Genomic DNA, 23418 nt, shown 5'->3' with positions numbered 1-23418 from the left:
TGCTTTGGAATTCTTTTTTATTTTTCTTGATTTGAAAAAAAAAATTTAGGGACAGATACTAAAGATCTCAAGATGAACTATATTGGACTTCATAGCTTTTCCCAGAAATTGGGTTTCTTGATCTACCTCCATCTCAGAGTTTCTTTGGTTTTATAGGGTGTGTGTGTGTGTGTGTGTGTGTGTGTGTGTGTGTGTGTGTGTGTGTGTGTTTACTTCCTCTTGTTGCTGCAGCAGTAATTGAACTAGTCAGCTTTACTGTGGTATTTGTTAGGAGTCTTTTGTTATAGTGATGGATCCAGGGGCTCAAAGGATGCAGCAGTACCTTCCCTCTTCTTGTTTGTCCCATCTCACTTTGACTCTGCTTTTCATTCTTCTACAGCAGCAGCATTTATTATATGGTTGGGGAAAATAGCCATAACCTTAAATTTACATAATCCTTACAGTTTGAGATCCTATGGAAGATAGGATAGACCTTCTCTCTCCCAGTTTCCAATAGACCAAATTTCAGAGAAGACTCTGATTGGTCCTGCTTTGGTCACATGCCTACCTCTGAACTAGTTATTCTAGCTAGGGGAGTGGAGTTCTGATTGACCATTCTGGGTTATATGTTCACCTATGTTGAGGAGCTGAGCTCTGCGATTGACAGATTCAGAGAGATGGCATGTGTGAAGGGGTAGTTACTAATAGGAAAGGATGCTAAGTCAACAATTCTTGTTCATTACCACTTCCCTGCAAACTGATGTTGCTTTTCCCCCATTCACATTGTCTACATTCTCACCCAAATTCCCTCTTCTGTCCTATTAACTCACCTCTGTGCTAAGCCATCCTGTCCTATACAGTTGGACAAAAGCAAGGGATTGGCCATTATTTTCTTCTAGTATTTTCTCTCAATACTTTTTTTCTTTATCTTCAAATAGAGGTGTAATCAGTATAAAAGCAACCCGACTTGCCTATGTTGCACAACTCTAATAGTAGATGAGACCCCTCATCTACTATCAGCTTTTCTTGGTCAAATTGGCATGTGATTACATTTCCACTTTAATTAAATATTGCATCCTGATGACAGGTGACCCTTGCGGTCAAGGGTGTAGCCCACATATGCAACTATCTCCTTTATACAGTGCAGTATTTGTACTTTTCAGATATTGGAGTTTCTTTCTCTTTCTCCATCTTAACAGTCTAGAAGTGATAATTTTATGACCTGGTCCATTCAGAGTCTACTTTGTCAGACTTCTTTTCTGTGTCTTTTGGGCTGCAAATGGCCTGTAGATGTGTTTAGTTGGCCCCACAAACAATGCAAATTTTTATTTTATTTTATTTTAGATTTATTTTTAGGTGAGGTAACCCTTGGTTGACCTCATGGATTGCAATCTCTTATTTTTTTATTTTTTACACCTACAGCAGCTGGTCTTCAACAATGCAAACCTTTAAAAATTTATTGCAAACATTGAAAAACCAAGAGACACTGCAAATATATCTGGATTTTTGTTTCTTTTGAAAAATCACATGGTCTATGAATCATGGACCCATGTTCCCCAAAGCAATGATGTGTGGCATTGGTCCTCTGGACTGGCCTTGTGTTCCCAGGCCAACACCCCAAGGGTGTTCTTGCCTGAGGCCCCTTTGCCATTTACTATCTCGCTTGCTAGTTATTTTTGCTTACACCTGGCCCACATCACTCAGTCACATTCCCTGCCTGGCCCCTGGAGCATTGTTTGAATTTGTGACTCCTGGTTGGGTGGCCATTGCGAAGCAGGGACAGGTTGAAGCAGAGTTTAAATCACTGATGAATCCGGGCCCAGATTGGCCTCTGCCTCAAGGCTCAAAGTAGACATAGATTGATGGTATACTTCAAAGGCGGAAGAGACACTTCTAAGAGTTTTGAAAGAACTGCCGCTACTTGTCTGTATTACATCCATTGTACCTTTCAAGAGAATTATATGATGTTTCAATACAATAAATGAAAGTTTCCATAAATAGATATAAATACTGTGGAAGAATGTTAGCGTGTCTTAAATTTGAATCACCTTAAAGAAGAAAGATGAGATTCAAACTCTTAAAATTACTTTGTAAAATAAAGTATGTTATCATCTTTTATGACTTCTCTAACTGTCCCATGTATTAATAAATGTTTGCAGAAGGAAGGCAGGAAGAAAGGAAGGAGGGGAAAAAAAGGAAATTATTTGAATATAGGGACTGGCTAATCCATTCTCTCTCTCTCTCTTTTTTTTTTTTACACCTACAGCACCTGGTCTTCTTAGGTGGTCTCCCATCCAAGTATTAACCAGGCCTGACCCTGCTTAGCAGCTGAGATCAGACGGGATAGGGCATGTTCAGGGTGGCATGGCCACAGATGCTAATTCATTCTTTAAAAATTTAGTTTCTAGTTGTATTAATTAGAAAAAGTTGCAAAAATAGTACAGAGGAGTCCTGTGTACCTAATATCTAGATTCACCCAAAGCTAACGTCTTCCATTACTATAGGCCATTACCTTTTTATATTCTAGTGTCTCATAGTGGGTGCTCAATAAAGTTTATTGAAAGAACATGCTTTTGTATAGAAAACTAATATTATCATCTACTGATTTAGCAGGTTAGTCTGTTTATTTTATTACCTTTGAATAGGTAACATCTGCGCATGGAATAAATTCAATAGGTAAAAAGTGTACACAGTGAATCGTAGGTGTCCCTCCTTTCCTTACCTCCTAGCCACCCATATGCCTCTCGAGAGACAGCCATTTATTCCTTTCTGTGTCTCTTTCTGCACAGTTAATAATAATACTTTCATGTGTCTGTTGTCTCCTCGCCACCCTACCCCCATCGTAGCATACCATATACACATCTTTTTCACTTAGTGGTATATATCAGAGGTCATTCTGTGTAAGGTCATACACTGCTTCACTGTTTTCAATGACTATTTAATACATGTCCAATCACATATTAAATGGCTGTACCATAATTTATTTACTAATCTCCCATCGATGAGCATTTAGGTTGTTTGATGTCTTTTATTATTAAAAACAATAATGTAATGAATATCCATGTTTGTTTTTCTTTTGCACAGATATAGTCTCTTTAGGTACCAAAGCATACATTTATGTATTTGAAATCCCTGACCATCCCTACTTGGTCATGTAAGTAGACCTTTGATGGCAGAAAATTTCCTAATGCTTTGTGTGATTTCTGGCCTAAGTCAATGAGATTTGCCAAAGACCTGGCAGCTTTAACCAGATACTAATGCACCTGTTGTCAGCTATTTTCATCTGAGTCTGATAAATGGAGAAAGGAACAAGATAAGTTGTACTCAAGATAGTCTACTAGAGATGTGTCATGAAACATAATGAATGTGTATTATTTTTCTTCACTCCTATCACTTGATCCAGCTCACTTACCCAGTCCTTGCTTCTAGCCAATGGATCTTATCTTTTATTCGAAGTTCTCCTCTATCTCCCCTTACAGCCCACCACATTTTGGTGAAATTTCATTACTCAGTAAATACCTCCACTCCCCCCCCGCCTCTCTAATTCCCCCCACTTCCACCCTTGACCCATGGATGAGGGTCGTCCCCTTCCACATGCTCCCAGTGAGCACCCGGGGCCTGGCATCCCTGGCACACTCAGGGGGCCTGGTACACCCAGGGGGTCTAGGCCACCAGGAGTATGGTCCATGGCTCCACCTGGGGTGCGAACCCAGGACCTTCCATGTGCAAAGCAGATGTGCTAACCACTACACTATGGAGCCATCCCAATACCTCCATTTCTAAACAGCTTTACACTGCTGAGAGATGAATCATGTCACTTTTGTGCTGCTGGCCTATGTCTTATTAACTATATCTTCCTTGAAGCAGAGATTTAACAATTGAAACTGGTTTCATTTTCGACCCTTATCTGGGTTTTCACTGCAGTCTCTACAGGAAGGACTGCTGCTCTTCTCCATGCTCAAAATTTATTTTGGTCCCATGAAACCCAGGGCTCCTGAGAAGCTGTTAGTTAATGAGCTGCCCCAAATGTCTGCAAAATGGGAGGGATACATGATGATGAGCTTACTTGTTATTCATTTAGTCATCAATTCATGCAACAAGTATTTATTGAGTGCCTACTCTGGGCCAGGCAGCCTTGGCCCAAGTCAGTGAACAAGACAAGATCCTTGCTATTATAGAGTTTGTTCTCTGGCATGTGTGTATGTTGGGTGTGGAGGAGAGACAAAAATAAATAAGCATATGATTTAGTATGTTAGAAGGTGATAAATGCCACAGCGGGGATGGGGAAGGGTGTGGGTGGGGCAGGATGAGGGAGGTTGGGAGTCAGGGACAGGGTGCACATTGCCATTTTAAAAAGAGTTGCCTAGATAAGCCTTGCTGAGGGTGTGAGATTTGACCCTAAGACTTCAAAGAGCAGAGAATATCCTTACATAGTATCCTGTGTGTGTGTATGTTTGCATGAAAATATCACTAATGACTAAATTTTTAAACAACTATATTGAGATATAATTGACACACTTTTGCATCACCTTTTTAAAGTGTACAATTCAGTAGTTTTTAGTGTATTTGCAGAGTTGTTCAACCATCATAATCATTACCTAATTCCAGGACATACATTATCATCATCCCCAAAAGAAACTCATCAACAGTCACTTCCCATTCCTGACTTCCTCCAGCCCTCCCAACCACTAAACTACTTTCTGTCACTGTAGTTGTGACTATTCTGGACATTTCAGATAAATGGAATCATATACTACATGGTCCTTTGTGACAGGCTTCCTTCACTTAGCATAATGTTTTCAAGGTTCATCAGTGTGCCGGTACTTCATTTCTTGACAAACAATATTCCATTTCATGGATATATTACATTTGTTTATCCATTCATCAGTTGATAGTGACCTTGAATTGTAAATATTGCAAAATGTCAGGGATGGGCTGTAGTAATTGATCTTCTCCTTTAGGACTAGGCTGCGCCATCTGTGAGAAGACTATTGTCAGGACTGATGTTGAACAGTTCCAGTTAGCACTTGTTAGGCTTGGTTCTGGGGAAACTAAAAAGCCACCATATTTAGATGCCTACACTCCCAGGTACCTCCCTCCTGAGCAGAAGCTCTGGGTGGTCCAAATGTGGTAAAGCAGATCTGTGTTTTTTTCCAAGTGTACTTTCTATTTCACATTTTGAAAATATTGTTTTCTACTTTAAAATGTAACCTCGGTAAGTTGTCTACCCAAGATAATTCTCAACAAATTTTCTTTTTTGTCCTTTTAATATTTTGGGTGTGGTAGAAAAGGGAAGCAGATCATCCTAACCAAATATTTGCGAATATCTGAACAAAGCCATTCGGCTGAGAGAAGGAAAGACTCCATGGAGGAAGTGGGAATTGAATCTGAATTTTAAACGAAGTTTCGATTTTCACAGAAGACTAGACAAGGAAGGAAATAGCATGTTCCAAAGAGGGGCAAAGAATGGAAAAGTTTATGTTCTGGGATACCGGGAACCCCTGGGCAATGTCGTCCGTACATTTTATGGCAGCCGTCAACCTGTGCATAAAGGGTGATGGTGTTGGAAATCCTCTGGATTTCTGCACATGTGAGACTCAAAGTTTCAGAACTTTTCTTGAGCGGAGTGTTTGAGTTAACAGTGTCTAGAGCTGCTGAAAGATGAACTGCATGAAAATCCAAATGGCTACATGGCTCCCTTCCCCCTCACCACCACGGTGAGAGTAACTGTCTAAACGACATCGGTGCGAAAACCAGACACGTCTCGGCATAGCTGCAAACAGCCCGACCGCAGGGGTCTTTCTCATTCGATCCTGGAAGTGGGGGTGAGGGTGAGGGGCCAGTGCAGGCGTCGCGTTCCCAGGAACTGTGAACTGAGGCAGAGGAGCCAGAAGGACAAGGCCCTAACTCCTACAAGGGACCAAAAGGCGTGGGGCACAACTCCGGGGAATGGATGCCATCCCCATTCCCGCCGAACTCTGGCAACCTCGAGGAGAAATGTCTGCAGCAGAGGGCTGAGAGCGGCAGGGGCGGAGCCGGAACGAAGGGGCGGAGCATGAGCATGGGGGCGGAGCGAGGGCGAGGGGGCGGGGTGGATAGGGCAGGGGCGGAGCAAGATGGTGGGCGGGGCGGGAGCAATGGGGTGGAGTGCGACAGGCGGACAGGGGCGGAGCTGAGGCGTGGGGGCGGAGCTAAGGAGGAGACCAGGGCGGAGGGATGGTGGGGGCGTGCCCGCCCGCTGGGCCCCGCCTCCCGCCCCCCGCCGCAGGCGCGCCCGCCCCGCCTTCCCGCTCCCTAGGGAGGCCGCGGCGGTCGAGCGCGGGGAGGGAGGGGAGAGCGGGTCACGACGCTGCCGGGGCGGGGATAACCCCTCACGTGGAGCAGATGAAAGGGCCGCGGCGCGACGGCCGGGGGAGCCGAGCCGAGCCTGCGACCCACAAAGCCGCCGCTGCTGCCGCCGCTGCGATGGGGCTGTGAGGCGTCCGCCTGCGCTCGGTCCTCCGCCGGCCCGCGACTATGCCCGGCCGCGCCCGCCCTCCGCGCCCTCCCGTCGCAGGACCATGAGGCCGCGCTCGGGCGGGCGCCCAGGGGCCCCGGGCCGCCGCCGCCGCCGCCTCCGCCGCCGCCCCCGCAGCCCCCGCGGCCACCGCCTGCCGCCGCCGCCACCGCTGCCGCTGCTGCTCGGGCTGCTGCTGGCGGCCGCCGGGCCCGGCACGGCGCGGGCCAAGGAGACGGCGTTCGTGGAGGTGGTGCTGTTCGAGTCGAGCCCGAGCGGCGACTACACCACCTACACCACCGGCCTCACGGGCCGCTTCTCGCGGGCCGGGGCTACGCTCAGCGCGGAGGGCGAGATCGTGCAGGTAGCTGCCCGCCGCCTGGGCTCCGAGCCGCCGCCGCCACAAGATGGCTCCGGGGGCTGCGCCCGCCGACCCTGCCGCGGGCTGGCGGGCGGGAGGGGCAGCGAGGAGGCCGGCGGCATCCCTCTTCGGCGGGCAGGCGGGACGCGGCCTCCTGAGCGCTGCAGCCAGGGGCGAGCGCACGTGGGGGCTCGGCCACCTGTGGGTTCGGGGGGCGTGAGGGGAACCGCGGGTCCGGGTACCCATGTTGGCGCGGCCCCCTTGGACCAGTTGGGCATTTCGGTTTGCCTCAGGTGGAAGTCCCGGGAACTACCTGTTGAATGCTAACTTTGGAAAGATGAGCTTGTAGCGGGCTTTGCTTTCCATCCATGCATTTTTTGAGGGGGGAGGGAGGGGAGGAGGGAGCAGCCGAGTTTGTCCAAGGGGGTGCACAATCTGGATCTTCCTTGGAACCTGCCTTCCGCCTCACCTGGGGGCTGACTCTTTTGCACGACTCTTGAGCAGCAATAGGCAGGGAAGCAGGGGTTGCTGACCGAAGAGAAGGGGATCGCGGGTGCCCTGGAGTGGCCCTAGAAGGCAGCTCTCGCTGCGTGCCTCAGGTTACAGAGGGTGGGAGGGAGACTGCCTGCCCGCTCCTGGGCCAAGGACTTCTGTGGAGGGCCTGGGAATCGGGAGTCAGGGTCGCTCACTGACAGGGCCTCCACCTTGCTCCAAGTGAAAGAGGTCTGCATTCAAAGCAAGCTGAGCTCAAGCCTCCGGGGATGGTGAGCTGGGTAGATGCTTTCCCGTTTCCTTGGCTTTGATTTTATCAACACTAGCTGACGGCCAGCGCATTTAAGGCGGTTAGTATGCATGATGGGGGCGATTTGAAATGTTTGGCTTGTCTTTGAACCTTTTCGGGTGATGAGATGGCTGCAGGGCCCAAGCTTTGGGCCTCTATGATTTACTCTTGGATGAGTTATACGTGTACTGTATGGAATGACTGCATAGCAGCCTCTTCCTTTGCCCTCCCTGGTGGAGACTCAAAGCTTTGCGTGTATAGGACAGGGATCAGCAGATAGGACGGGGAGCTGTGCAGCTTGGCTCCTTAGAGGTGTGTGCTTACAAAGCTGAAGGAGGCACCTCTGCTGGGCGATTAATCAGCAGCGTTGCCTCACGGGGCTCTCTTATTCCCATCTTAAACTTCTGCATGGCAAATAGAAGGGGAAACATGTTGTTTGAGTCCTGTGATGATATATCTTAAAGGCTTTTGGACTTTTTTCTTTGGTAATGTTATAACTATGGTCTTTATAAGTTTTAGAGACAATGCTCTGCTGAAGATTCCTACACGTTTCAGTCGCAGCCTTCACGACTAGTTAGAATCTTAGAGCTTGCTACTTGTGACTCCTTGTTTCTCTTTGAGGCTTTCAATGTGCCCTGATGGCTTTAGAAATGTTTGATTTACAGCCTCCCAAGAGAAAAGATGTTTTAACGTGGCACTTCACTTTTTGAAGGAGACTTTTGAAGTTTGCGATTTTTATCTGTAGTGTTTTAACTTGTACTTTCTCCACAGTAGTTTGGCGAGCTATCTATCCATTATGAGTAGTGCTATGCTTTGGAGATAATCTTGGGTTCACCAGTTAATATAGAATTAGCAATTTAAACATACCATTTGTAACTTTTTTATCCTGGTGAGTAGAGAGATAATGTGCGTATTTGGCAGAATGAATCTATTCTCTTTTGAAAATTTTGAAGCGCTTATCTAACTCTTTGTAGTCCATTAGCCTAGCCCAAAAAAAAAAAAAAAATTAAGTCAACAATTGCTAAGTAAAGAAAAGTGACTTAAATGGTATTTAATAAATTTACCTGTTAAACAATCACTAATAGGTGTCCTTAGTTCCCTTATAGCTGCAGTAATGTTAGTGAGTTTATCTGAGGTGTTTCAATAATCATTTCTTGATATTTTCACTATGTCATTAATAACTGTTGTGGGGGCCTACTTGTAAACCTCAGTGTGCACAGAAGGATCACAGTGTGTTTTCAAGGCCATGTATGTACAGAGGGTGGCATGCTTTTATCAGTTCTTTGAATATACTGCTCAATTTAAGGAACTGATGTGGTCCCTGTCAGCCTTGAAAAAGGTTTTTGAAAGGAAAGTTGATGTTTTAGGACTGCTGAGAGGAAATGCAACATTTTGCTTGAGAAATGATAATGCAGAAGAGACAAATTGGTGTTTCGCTTCAGATTAATCATGTTTTCTAAGTGCCCTTGTTGAACTTTTCAAACCTTTTATTTACTATCTTAAAAAGCTCTGCATGACTTGCTATTTAATACTTTATGGTCTTTAGAGCAGAGTTCTTTTCCTACAACTAAACCTAAATAGTAGCACTGTAGCATTGCTTTTGTTATTTCCAATTGGCTCAGTAGCACTGTTTCTGGTTTAGGGGAGGGAAAAAAAACCCTGTTTGGGAGTCTCCTTTAAGAATTCTAAGATAGGAAATTGGTTTGTATTACTGATTTGTTTCCTTCCCTATTACATGCAACGTGTGTGTGTGTGTGTGTGTGTGTGTGTGTGTGTGTATGTTTATACAGTAGATGCCTTATCATAGTCTGGTTTGCCTGGATACTTCTAAGAGTACCTGTTCAAGTACTGTTGCATGGATTAGGGTAGGGGGAGGCCTGGTTAAGAAGAGAGTATGTGTATGTGTATGTGTCAGTGTCTGAGAGAGAAAGTAATTTAAACCTTGGGATTAGTCACAGGATTCTTGGTTCTCCTTGTGCATTTTAGGTTTAAATAACTTTCCCAAGGTCACAGTGTGCTCTGTAAGAAAAGAGGTTTTTTTGTTTGTTTGTTTTTTGTTTTTTTTTGTTTTTGATGCCTTCATCTGTGAAAGTTGTGAAAACAATGTGTGGATGTGAAATGCTATTAATTACTTTTATTATCTTATTCATGCAGCATGAAAGCACATTTGCTTGTAAGAGTGTCAGATATACAGTGAGAACACTGAAGGAATTAATTACACTTTTTCCGTAGTTCTGAAGTGTGGAACTTTACAGGGATCTTAGGCATATTGATACATATTTCATCTTTGAACCAATCTGTTGCTATTAACGAGATTAATGAGATCATTATCTGAAACTTTCAGACTTGGCTGTGCAATTCACAGCGTTAGTGATGTTAAATAAAGGCCCGATTAAACAGTGGCTAGTGGTATGTGGACTGGTTAAACAGAGAAAATTTGCATTGCTAGAGATGAAAGATTGTTTTAAAGTGGAAATGCTTGCTTTTTTCTCCTTGAAGTTAAATATTTAGAAACGCTTGAGAAATTCATTTGTAGAAGGAATCTGAATGATAGGTTTTGTATAACTTTGAAATTCACCTTTCTGAATTCTGGGTTAGGTGTTGAATGGTCTTGAAAGCAGATGAGAGCTGAGAACGTTTAAGAGCTAAGCTGGTGCCTTTAGCTTTGAGGGGTTGGAGGAGAGCTGGGTGGTGGGTTAGAAAGGCTGAGTGAGATCTAGTGTTAACTAAGAGTATCACAGAAAATAATTTTTGGAAACTGATCCCTCTGCCTTGTTTCCTTGTCAGTGTGTTTCTGCAATTTAGCATTTGATCAAACACTTTATTTTCATCTCTATTTTAAGTTAACTTAACAGGCCTGCCTCTAAAAATTGACTTGGCCTAATAGAACAATTGTGCGCTGACAGCTGACCTGGATTTACACAGAAAGGGATTGCCGATTGTCTTGTCAGAAGGGCCTTCATAGGTTAAAATTAAGCATTTGATTGGGGGGGGGGGAGGGGAGAAGATGTTAGGACTGTGTTTTGTGACCATAAAACTCTTAGGGGCTCTTATTTTCTGTTTTCTTCCCCAAGACCTTATGTGAGCTACTAATACAGTTCTTAATGGAGATGAAGATGGGAATGGGAGCTAAGTATGGAGTCTGTAGACTAGAGGGAACATGGTGATGGCTTCCATTTGTGAACATTTATTGTATATAGGATACCATAGCAAGCAAAGCACATAGTTGCTCATTTCATCTTAACTGTAACATGGAATTAGCAGCTATTGTTAACCCATTTTACGGAGGAGGAAACTGAGGCTGAGATAGGTGATTTGACTTCTCCAGCCTCACACAGCTAGTGAATGATAAAACCTGCATTAAAACCCAGATCTGTCTGGCATCTTTGTTACTATTTTTGCAAAATAAATAAGCTTGGCTGGTTAGGATTTTGACATTAATTCAAATCTAATTTTTCATAGTCTGGTTTAGGAGTTCCTAACCTAAGGGTCACAGACTTCCAGTTATAGCATGATGTTGTGTATGTGCATTTTTATTTCCCTCCCCAAGAGTTTTGCCTCTTGGAGAGTTCTGTGATGCCCCTCTCCCCAAGAGGAAAAAAAGCACTAATCTAGTACCCATTATCAAATAGTCCATTGGACTATCAAATAGTCCATTACTAAGAATTTGAATGGAGTGATATGGGGCTCAGGCTGGCAAGAGTGGTAGAGAAGAAGTCTGTAGATTTGCATGCTTCCATTGATCATATTCATTTGATAGATTTTTACCAAAGCCTTATTCTGTACCAGACACTGTAATGCTGTTATCTTCTGGAGTTCATAGCCTCTTGGGGAGACAGACGTGTATGGATAAATAATAATCTTTCCCTATTGGTTTTCCCCACAGAAATAAGCCCTTATTCCCCGAGGCATCCATTGTCTATAATGGATTAACTTCTCTCCTGTGTATCTGTCTGGTACTAGATAAATTCATCATCCTTAGGAGAAGTGGGATAATAGTCACTTAAAGTATTTTCTGCATTTAGTTGGCAAAGTGTGAGAAGGCAACAATCTGAATGCAGAATGTGGGAGAACAGCATGTAAATGTGCTCCCTTTAACCATTCATTCACTGAAAAATGAAACGGAGCATCTATCATTGTTGCAAAGCTTTAAGAACAACTCACAACTTCCCTTGTGGACCTATGGGTCGGGTCTGTTTGTTTTTGCTCATCCCCAGATCCACCCCTGGGTCCCCAGTGCCTGCTACTTATCAGATACTCAGTATTTAGTGAATGAGTGATGGATTTAGAGTGGACATCAGGGAGGCAGTGGCTCATAATGGGTTTGGATTAATTGATCAGAATAATTTCATTTGGTTTAGTTAATAAATTCAGGGGCTATCTTTCCTTTTTGGTTGTTATTTCCAGAAACTTGCTTGATTAGATGGAAAAGATGGAACTCTCTATGGTTCTGGTAGACCCACTGGTATTATACCAAGCTGTATGAGAGTGACCTGTGTGTGCGTGTATCCTGCAGGGGCAGGATACCTGGCATTAAAAAGGTCTGAAGATGATCTTTGCTTGATAAAAACTTAATGTGGACATCTGTTATTGGTGGACAGACACTTGAAGAATAGTTCATGTCCAAGTCCTAGTGTCTCTGGGAGTAACTGTAACGGCCTGGCATTAAGAATCATCGTTAAGTTGAATATATGCCATGCAAAAACTTGCTTCTTGATGGTGTTTTCCAAGTCTGGAGAATGTGGATTTATAGTTCATGACAGAAACGACATTTAAATCAGTCTTCATAATTCAGAAAACTAGATCTAACCCTTTAGTGTGTTAGATGAGGAGACGTAGGTCCCAGAAAGTGAAGCCTTGCCTAGGGCCTTGTGGCAAATTAGAGACTACTTTGGATTAGTATTCAGGTCTTCTGACTACCAGTTTTGGAGCCTTTCTGTTATCCCTGGCGGCACCTCGACTGAGTGTACAAGGGAGACTAGATGTAGAAGTATGCTTTATGATCAGGTGTATAATTGGGGGAAAGCCAGGTATTCTTAAATTGTACATAGGGTTTAAGCACTTGCTTTTCTCTTTTAATTTAGATATTTTGAGTTGCTCAGACTTCCTTTCTGTCTCAGAGCTTTTAAATGATCAAGTGTTTCCTATGTCCTAGGCACTGGGCACAGGGCTTTTCTCACATTTAATGGGTGAGGTAAATGGCATGCCTCAGATTTTCAGATGAGGAAACCAAGCTCAGAGAGGTAAAGTCACTTGTCAAAGTCATTGAATAAGTTGGTAGTAGGGCTTAGATCCAAACCCAGATCTGTCTGATTCTAAGTGATTTCTGTTTTTTTCAAGAGTACTCTACTTGACATTTCTGCTTCGAATGAGAATATGGGAAATGATAGTAAAATTTAGAGTTGGGTATAAACCCAGACTGATGGATCAAAATATGATTCTGTAACGTCAACTGAGAAAATTACCCTCATAGAGAGATTTATTTCCTGCCTACCTTCCATCCTTCCCTTCCTTCTTTTTCTCTTCTTTTTTTTTAACCGCAGAAATCTCATTCTAACTTGTTTTTTCCACAGAGTGTCGATCTGGTAAGTTTGGGAAGAGGGACCAGTGACTTGACTTATCCAGCTGTCACTTGATGGCACTTCCATTTACTTACTTATTTATTTATCTATCTATCTATCTATCTATTTGTTTGTTTGTTTGTTTGTTTTGCTTCTGGGGAAATTGGAATGGCCATAGTAGTGTTCTGGCATTAAAAGGGATTTCTGGTGTGAGACACACCTCCTTCTTGTGGCTGACTTTCTAAGAGCCATTTTGGATTCTGCATGGCTTTCTCCAAAGAGATCATGGCTTCCGTTTATCACTTTTCTTACTTCACACAACACAGGCTGCGTGTTCCCAAACTATTCAATTTAAAGTCCATCCTCCTGGCTGTTAAAACTTACTATGGGTGCTGCATTCCTTTAGTAGGCAGACATTCATTGCTGCCTTCTGTCTGCCAGACCCTGTGCCAGGCGGTGTAACAGGTGGGGATGAGTACGATGCTGTCCCTGGCCTCAGCTGAGTGTAGGGTGCAGATAGCATGCAAACCACAGTCCTATCTGATAGGATGCATTCATGGGATACTTAGGAACACCTGGCCCAAGGTGCTAAGTTTAGGCACGGACAACCCATTCTGAAGAAACATGTATTTAATGGTACAGTGGATTTGCACCTTCTGGCCTTTTCCAACTGTTTTTACCTACCTTTGAGGTTAAAGCTGATAACCCCTTTATGGAGATGTACCTTTATACCTGTCAAACAGGATACGGAGGAAGTAAAGAGTAGAGGTTCTTTGCTCCTTTTGTAGCTTGAATGAGATGTTTTAAAACCTGACTTCTGGTGGCTCTGTTGATTTATGGTAGTGTGAAGAGAAGGAAGTCAGCTGGTCCACTGTGGTTCAAGGGAGAGCATTTTATTTTTGTTACCCATAAGATGTGAGACTTGATATTAATCCCCTTTTCTCCCTAGCAGTCAGTGTAATATAGTTGTTTAGAAACTCAGTGTGTAGAGTTGGTGAAAACAGACTTTGATAATCCTAGTAGTTTGATATGAAAATGTATGTTGGAATGGGGACTTCTAGTCTCCTGGTGCAGAAACTGTTGCATTTTTAAAATGAAAGAGTGAGGGTTATGGTTGATTAGGTGTGTATGTAAGGTTTACTCTAGTGCTGTAAGAATTTGATTGAAACTTAATTTTTTACTTGAACTGAATTCGAGTATACTAACTTGTCAGCAGACCTTTATTGAGTTCCTACTGTGGATATAACGTAGAGAAGACACAGCTTTTATGTATCCATATATAGTTTTTATGAACCCATGATATGTGGTTTTTAGATGTTGTTTCTTTGACTTCTCCCATACAAATATGAGCAGTCGAATTAGTCCCAGAGGAAACTGAGGCTGAGAATCTAAGTAAGCTTCTTGAGGCCAGAGTGCTGGCGTTGAACTTGGGTAACCTGAAGCCAAAGCTTACTGACTGGAGACCTGGGTGTATTTTGGTAAGATTAAGCAAAAATGTTAGGATAGATTCATTTTACATTACTTCTAGTTGGGACCAAGATCTTCCTTTTAAAAAAAATCATCTATAAATTATTTTTTAATCATAAAAGTAATAATGTGTATTGTAAAATACTTGGAAAATACAGAAGAGTTTGAAAAAGAAAATCCCATTACCTACAGATAACCTTTGTTTACCTTTTGTGTTTTGGTATAACTTTTTTTTCTCTTTTTTTTCCTCTTGAGCTTGGAGAAATTTTGAAGAAAATTCGGAAAAACGTTACATAGTATTTCTGACTTCATCCACCTTGAATATTTTCCTGCTACTACATGCTTTGATACATTTTAAAATGTCTCTGCAGCATATTATTGTTTTCCATTATCATAAGTAATGCTGTGAGGAACATACTTTCTCTATCTTGATTATTTTCATAGGATGAAGTTGTAAAATTAGGATCACTGGGTCAATGGGTATAAACATTTTTAATGTTCCTAATAAGTGTTGTCAACTTGGCCTGCAGAAGAGTGGTTCTAGTTTATACTCCCCTGCCAGGTCTGCTTACATGTTCCCATGTACCCTTGCTCACAGTGGGTAGTATCTTTTTCTGAAAACAATCCCCAAAACAGAAAAACAACTTCATAAAAGTAAAAGTCTATATAATCCTGTCATTTAGCAAATACTATATATACTGACTTTTTTCCTCTACCACGAGGATCTGAATTATGACTAATGTCCGCATCGAAGGGAAGGTACCTGGCGTGGTATATGGGTACCTCCCTTGTAGGTATGTCTGAGCACGATTCAAGAGCAGCAGGCTGCCCTTGTGTTCTGGGCAGGGACATGGCGGCTGTCCAGGCAAATGGCCGTGCTTGGAGGCTTAGAGAAGACCTCACCAAAGGGAGGACTGTGCTGTTGGCACACCCTGTGGCAGCAGCTTGTGGCCCGGGAGGGCGCTGCTGCATTCCCTGTTTTCTGCCCTGCCTCTTTCCCGTAGCACAGGCTCTCTGCTTATGAACAGACTGGGTTTGGAAAGACCACATAGATCTGACCTCTCATTCAGAGTGACACTGTTAGTCTGTGGTGGACAGAGATGCAAGTAGAGCCATGCACCAGACTATGGGGGTACAGTTAAATAGCAGGTCCCTGAGCTGAAAATGGCTTCGTGATATTTTATTTGATCTCTAAAAATTTAGAAATTTTACATAAAATCCTGGGGCTTTGGCTCTTCTTGAAAAATGAAAAGATCCGTCAACATTGGGTCCACATTCCCACATGGCAACAGCTTGGCCTGCCCTACTGGAGTTGCAGCTGTTCCCTTCAGATGGGACATGGGCCCTCCATCCAGTTGACAAGACCCTAATGCATTGCTTCAGCTTATTTTACTCAGTGGTAATTACATTCACCAGTGTGGCCCTGTAGGCATTGGGGTTTGCCATCCTGTCTATCTCTGAAAGATCTGAAGCTGAAGCTTCTAAGTTGTACTTGGTGAATCTCCTTTCTCTTGTTCAACCATCTGGCATATCTAATGTCCATTAGTAGCATTATGACACTTCAGTGGATCCCACAAGCCTCAAGTTAGGATGCTGAGGAAGGCCAAACCAGCCTTGATAAGACTGGAGTGCTCTTTTTACTTGATATAGGTGCTTCCATTTTTCTCTTGTTCTTCACAAAGGCTGAAGTCTCGGAGCCATTTGGTCTGCGCCTTCATTAAGATCTTTGTCCCTTCACAATTTTGCTCCTTGGTTTCTTTTGACTATAAGACTTGCTGCTTGAGCCAAAGGACACTTCGAAAATGCTGTGGCTCACCTCTTTTTTTACAGTGAGGGGACTGTTGGCAAGGACCTCGGGCCTTTGGTCACAAGAGGAGCTGGGATTAGAACTTGGGTCTTGGTGCTTTCAGGTGCTCATTTTTCTAGAATGGCATCCCGTATCAGTGGTTGGGTGCCAGAATATCTTCTATGTGCCTGGTGCTTTAGGGTCCCTAGAGAACTTTCTTTCACTTGTATCGTCTTGGAGCAGCTAGGAGCACCTTCCCTGGATTCTGCTCCAGAAGGCCGTCTGCTGTTCAGGTTGTCCTGGTGGCCAAAACTTGTCCCGCACTTGACGTAGAATGCTTTTCTCGGTATCTAACCGTACACTTTTACTTAAATACATTTGACATTCTGTGCTTAGCACCTTTATGCAATTTTTGGAAATATCACTGGCAACCTGGAGATTTGGCATCTTTTCAGAAAGTGCTGCAGTCTTGGAGTAGGTAAGCAGGCAGCTAATGGCATGTAAAGAATGTTGCAAGATTGACTTGCAAAGCCATTTCAAAATGTATATCAAGGTAGCTTATGGCCAAGTCAAAGGGAAATGGTGTACTCAAGATGGTGACTGATTTGCTCTTTCCTTGTTGACCTTACTTCTTGATGCCAGATGCTGCCTACGTGTGTCCCTGCCTCATATTCTTTTTCCCATCATTTCTCCTCTCCTCACCATTCATCTTTCTAAAGTAACATCTGATATTGTCACTCCCTTCATCAAAATCTTTCACGTCTGTCTCATGGTTTACTACTGAGCTGAGTACAGAGGTGACCTGGGCTGTCTCTCCAGCCTCTCTCACTGTTGCCTCTGGGATGCTGACCTGGGTCCTGTGTGTTTCTGCCCTTATTCCCTGAATGGATACTGGGCTCTCCTCCCTTTATGCCTTTCATTTTGGATTGCTCTTTTGCAGGAATACATTTCTGTGCTGCCACATTGCTGACCTTGCCTCTGCTCTTCCTTTCTCTTCTCCCAACTCTCACACTTCTAATCCTTCCCACCAAGCATTTCCAAGTTCTACTGGTGTGTTTCTTTGAATCAGAGCACTCTACTTTTTACTTCTCAGCTGGTCTTAAATTCATTATTATAGGTATTCTTTTATTAATGTTTTCTTTTACCCACAAGATAACAGCTTCCAGTAGATAGGGATTGTGTCTTACTCATCCCCCTATTGCCTTGCAATAAAATTCTTAAATATTTACTGAATTGAAATCTTCTTAATCAAAATAATAAGATGGTGATGGGGATGTGAGTATGGCCAGAAAAAGACTTGAGTTTTTGAGGGAGAGCTTTCTATGATTGTAGAAATAATTCACAAGCATGGGTGTTCCTAAGACTATTCCAGATAGTTGAGATGGACCAAACTCTCAAAATAATTTCACCGTGCTTCTGCTCTCCAGGAGGTCTGGAAAAAGGAGATGGGACAGAGAGATGACACCATCTAACTCTTCCCAGCCTGGCGTGTTGACAACTTGGGTATATTCTTTAAAACCTCCTGGAGAAGAGAACATCTCAGCCTGACAGTAGATTTTTAGGGAGTGTTTATGAATAATATTTTGGTGTCATTTAGAAAACTGGTACTTTGGGGGGCATAACAAAAGTTTACATGTAGTTCCAGAATGGCCCATTAGAAGCAACTGTATATGAGTCCTTACTTCAATTTATACCATTATATTTCCTAGACACCCCTGTCCCTGACACTGGAAGTTCTGGCATGATCCTTAATCCTGTGTTTAAATGCTGGGTAAGAAATAGTTTTAAAAGACTATAATAATATTTCCAAAGAAGCAAGCAGGCTATGTGTAGAAGAAATTGAAATTTCAGTTTAATGAACATTTGATAGGAACCACTGTAAACATTTAGGAATTATTAAGTTACGGTAGTCCCCCATTCTACTCTAAAACCCCTAGTGGTTGTCCGAAACTACGGATAGTACCAAACACTATATAAACTGTCTTTTCCTATACATACATAAATACCTTTTCACTTAAAGGAAGCACTTTATGGCTTCTCTTTGGCATATCTGAATTGCCATCATCAATATACCTGTGTTTTGGGGCCATTATTAGATAAAATAAGGGTTTCTTGAACATAAGCACTGTGATACTGTGACATTGATTTGATAAACTGAGATGGCTACTACGTGACTAATGAGTGGGGAGCATATTTGGTGTGGGTAGGGTGGGCAAAGGAATACTTCACATCCCAGGTGGGATGGAGTGAGGAGGCGCAAGATTTTATCACACTGTTCAGAATGGTGCGCAATTTAAAACTTTTGAATTTTACATTTCTGGAATTTTCCATATAATATTTTCAGACTGCAGTGGACTGTGAATGACAAACTGTGGAAAGAGAAACTGTGGATAAGAAGGGGCTACTGTATTACTTCATTATCTACATGTTGGCATGTTGAGATTTTTTGATAATTGTTTTTGTGGAACAGTGGCTATTGTATGGGCTATCCATGATGTGTTACATTTCACTCGTTCTAGGGGGGTTTCATGCCTTTTCATGGCACATCCACTCCAGAAATGTTCCCGTGTTCATCAGTAAATGTTACCCTCATTCAGGAAGTTAAATGAACAGCTTTAGTGTAGTTTTGAAGTTTTGGCGTTATTAGGTTCAAGACTCTAGGACACACATAAACTCACTTGTGGCATTAAATGTGCCATGTGGGTGATTTCAAGTTCCAGTGGCAGTGGTAATTTTTGCATTTCCTGACTCTTGTGTTTAAATTTGCAGTCTCAACATTGTATTACCATAGGTTTTCACATTTAATGAATATTTATGTTGAGCTCAGTTCTATACGAATGCGGTGGTTTCTGACTTGATTATAGCTTGCTATGCACTGTGGCCAGGAGTGCGCTACAGACAACAGAATTGGCACACGTCTCAGCATGCCAAGCCCTGGCGGATGTGGTTAGGGACCACAGTGACTGGTGTTCTGGTTGCCATGCCAACCTTGTTTTTGGAAGGGGGGGCTCTAAAACAGCCATAGGATGGGGGTAGGATAGTTTTGAATAGTCCAAGTAAAATTATTGCCTATATGTGCCTCTATAAGAAGATGTTGAAAACTCTGGAAGACTTATATGCTCAGATAACATTAATTTTCTTAATATTCAAATTTTAAAATTTACTTATGCAAAGTTATTTGTCCTCTTGCAAACTTGTAGAAGTTACATGGTGGACCTTTCATATATGAATGTCTTCCCTACTTGCTACAGGGTAAATAGGGAATCTTCTGTCTCTTAATATTACAAACCCCATCTCCCCACACTTTGCCGACATCTCTTGCCTTCTGGTAAATCTAACCTAGTGATGGCTGATTGAGGGAGGGGGAGGAAAAGAAGAACAGAAGGGAGGTAGATGGGGGACTCCCACTCCCCCAGCTTCTCATCTTCCTTCCTGCCTACTCCCCATCCCAAGAAGGCCTGTTCTCTCCCCTCCCTATTCTTGTGTATTCAGCAAAGACCATGGTTGCAGGTGCCATCACTCATAAGTGGGATCTTAGGATGCCCAGTTCTTAAGTTTTGGCATTCAGAGATGGGTGAGGGGCAGAGGAATGTGTCCCTGGCATCCTGCATTGGAACATCATTTACCCCTTTGCAAATGGTGTCCTGCGTGGTTAATGCTGTGGTGCCTGGTGTTGTGCAGTGAAATGTCTGGAAGGGAATTGATGGAATTCTCAGGCACAATTCACTGTCCTAGCTCCCCTTTACAGAAAGAGGCTGTGACTTGTGCAGGTTCAATAGCTCAGGTAGTCTCGGGTTGTGGTGGGCCTGTTCCCAAGACTTATCACATAAAAGAGCAACCCCCCCCCCCGCCCCCGCCACCCTTTCGAATGGAAATTTACTATTTTAGAAGGGGAGACCGACCACAAATTTAATCTTGCTGACTCAGAGGCACCTTTGTGACAGACAGTCCATTAGATTGTATGTATCCTCCTTCAGGGCAGGGGTGGTATCTCAACCTTTTGATATTTTCCCATTCCAGCACATAGGATCCCTTTGTGTGATTAGGAAAACCTATCCTTTCCTCAAGATACCTCACTTCCATTTGCCATAAATGGGTCACAAGGTGGATCTACAATGACCACAGATGTGAATGGTCCTCGAGTTTTGTAGTACACAAGACTGTCTCTTTGTTGGCTGAAGTGGCACCTGTCTAGAAGTTCTCCTGAGCTTCTTTCTCAGCAGTTCTGATTTGCTGCTTCTGATTTCTGTAGCTCATTCCTAGAAAACCAGAGCACTATGTGTGTTATAATTGAGCATAAAGGTAGGCAATATGATAACAAGGGAGAGTAAGGAGTTTAGGACATGGATTCTTTTTTTTTTTTTCTTTTTTCTTTTTGCCTACAGCAACTGGTATTCAGGACAGAGATTCTTAATGTCTGCTTTGGCTGCTTTTCTGCTTTGTGCTGATGAGTAGGGTCCTCAAATCTTGGGTACATTGTAATTAAAAGGTAGACCTTTTATAGAGCAGAAATATCACCACCATTTAATGGGAGAAAATACACATTTGTTCCTAATAACTAACTTGTAAGTTAACTTTTGGGCTATAAGCTGATTTGGGTGTAAGTTCTCTTTAGTTCTGTTATAACTATAACCTAGAGCCAACAGTATCTGAGAGGAGTTGGCAAGACACTTTCCTGTCATCGGATGTTGATATGGTTGTTAGAAGCAATAGTTTTCGACTTTGCTATGCAGGTACCCTGTTTGTTAGGTTCCTTAAAGCATGTTGTAAATTTTGTAGAATGAAGGGGTTCTGGATTTCCTTTGCTGATGAGAGAGGCAGCAGAGTGCCAGTTCTGGAGCCAGACTGCCTAGGTTCGGATCCTGACTGCTAGTCATCTGCTGCGGAAAGGTGACTTTGCCTCTCTGGCTTTCAGTTTCTTCATCTGTAAAATGGAGATAAAGTTTTCCTAGAGTTGTTTTGAAGATTTAATGAGTTGCAGTATGTGATTTGTGTTTAGTGAAGATGAGAAGGAAGAAAATAACATATATGCTTTCATGATGTCCCTCACATGTGTGTTACAGTTCCAAAGTGGTTGAAATTTTTTATTCTGAAGTAGTAGTTTATCAAGGTGCTAAAGATTTCAAAGGTGCTACTCATTGAGAGGTGATTATATCATAGAAATCATTTTTTAATACGCTCAATGCCTGACTACTTGCACCTGCACCCTTTATCTCTTAGTGTGGCACCGATGGGCCCCCCAGAGTGGCTCTTAAGCCCTGTGTGAGAGGCTCCAGGTGTTCATTCCTCCCTGATCTCCAGTTCCCTCTTTCACCTGTTTCCCGGGATGCATGCTTTGCTGCAGCTTTTTCTGCTCATCTCTGAGCATTTTCAGTTTGGCACGTGTGCACACACAGACACACACATGTGAACTGTGAGTCCAGTGTACAGGAGGCTCGCTTTCTAGGTCAGCCCGCTTGTTGTTCCTGAGGCCACATGGCCTGCATACGGGCATGAGTGCTCGGAAGGAAAGCTGGGTGGTTGGCTGCTTCTCTGGATCTGGCCAGGGCACGTGGAACGTTGTGATATGCTAAAGCTGGGCTCTGGGGGCCTAATTATGTGGGACCCGTGGCAAGCACAGGAGACTTCAGCACTTGGTTTGATCCAGTGTGCGATTTTGCCAAAGCAAATATTTTATTAATCTTAACCCCCCACATTAGACACATTGACTTTTTCTAAAAATGGGAATGATAGGAGTACATTGTGGTTTTTCTTTCTCTCTCTCTTTTTTTTTTTTTTTAACTGTCCCCTACCCCCCTCTGCCAACACTGGACTGTGCATTCTTCTCCTTGAATGGAGAAGGTAGCTTCCATCTCTGTCTACCCCCTTTTCGCACATTCCTGAGACTGGGTGATGGATAGACGCCCTTTCTCCTGTGCAGGTGTGCTTTTCTCCTTGCTTTCTCAAGAAGTTCCACTTTCTCCTTCAAGGCCAAAGAGTCTTTCTCCTAAAAAGATCTGCCATCCAGATGGAACTTCCCTAATTTGGCACTCTTCCTGGTTTCCTTAGGATTCTGGTCCAGAATACACTGTTAATCGACTTCCTGTAGTGACCTTCAATGTGTCTTGGGAGGTTCAGCCATAATTTTTTGTGTGGCACACAAGTGAATGAGTGAAGTCAGTAGCGAAGGACTTCCCACTTGACACCCTCAACACATCTTGGGTAAAGAGCATAGTCATAAGGTGAAATGAATCTGATATCAGCAAGTGAGCTTTTTCTAGTACAAACTAGAAAAAAATGCCTCTAAATAAGCAAGCATTCTAATGTCACCTCAGAAAACAATTCTGGGTTAGCCTCCTCCTTTCTCTTCACTCTGCCTCTGCATTGAAATCTGAGGGGACCTGGTAGGATTTACCAGCTTTGAAGTCCTAAGGTGCTATTTTAATACTTTTCTTTTACATTGCAGGTTTCAAGACCAATTTAACTAGATTCTGGAGGGAGCTTACTTTACAGCATTCTTAAGAGCTCGGACAATCTTGAAAGAGTTAAACTCTAATTAGCTCATTCCTAAGGTATTTAATGCCCTTATTAAAACTCAACTGCTCGTTCACTTTTTTCTTTAGTGAATCAGATTTCTTGAGGAGCTGAGCCTTGCTCCTCAGATCACAGGCTCACATGTTGAAGCTGGCAGTGCTAGAGGCTAGTTCCTATCTGTGTGACAGCATTTTTAATTTAACAGGACCGCCTTTGATGTTCCCAAATATTTATAGGCAGCTTTAGATCATTTCAGTGTGTGCTTTCTTTTTCTTTTCTTCTCTCTCTCTCTCCCCCTCTTTTTTTTTTTTTTTAACTGGAGCAAAAGTTCTTCCTCATGCAACAGCCTTTTATCCTCTTAGTTTATTTTTGTTTCCTTTGCAGCTTTGGCGAAGGCTCTTTGGCTGCATTCACACACAGGAGGTTGACCCTTCTTTTTGCTTCTTTAGGAGAGGCCACCTCTCTGTATCATCC

At 43.0% G+C, this 23418-nt stretch overlaps 1 protein-coding gene and 1 pseudogene across 2 annotated transcripts in view; one reads left to right on the top strand and one right to left on the bottom strand.

Moving 5' to 3' along the window:
- Window positions 1–2236: 2236 nt before the first annotated feature.
- Window positions 2237–2355, bottom strand: LOC118603709 (annotated as a pseudogene).
- Window positions 2356–6300: 3945 nt separating this feature from the next.
- Window positions 6301–23418, top strand: part of ZNRF3 (zinc and ring finger 3) — a 137398-nt gene continuing 120280 nt past the window's right edge. The window contains exon 1 of one of the 2 annotated variants that reach the window (XM_016164307.2): window positions 6301–6839. In XM_016164307.2, the coding sequence (XP_016019793.2) occupies window positions 6540–6839 (300 nt within the window). In that variant the 5' untranslated portion in view covers window positions 6301–6539. The remainder of the gene's footprint in view (window positions 6840–23418) is intronic. The other variant, XM_036221855.1, reaches the window with a different exon arrangement.

The sequence above is a fragment of the Rousettus aegyptiacus genome, unplaced genomic scaffold (genome assembly GCF_014176215.1).
Source record: "Rousettus aegyptiacus isolate mRouAeg1 unplaced genomic scaffold, mRouAeg1.p scaffold_m13_p_5, whole genome shotgun sequence".
Lineage (NCBI taxonomy): Eukaryota > Metazoa > Chordata > Mammalia > Chiroptera > Pteropodidae > Rousettus > Rousettus aegyptiacus.
Note: the sequence above shows the minus strand (reverse complement) of the source record. Positions and strands in the feature narration are given on the sequence as shown.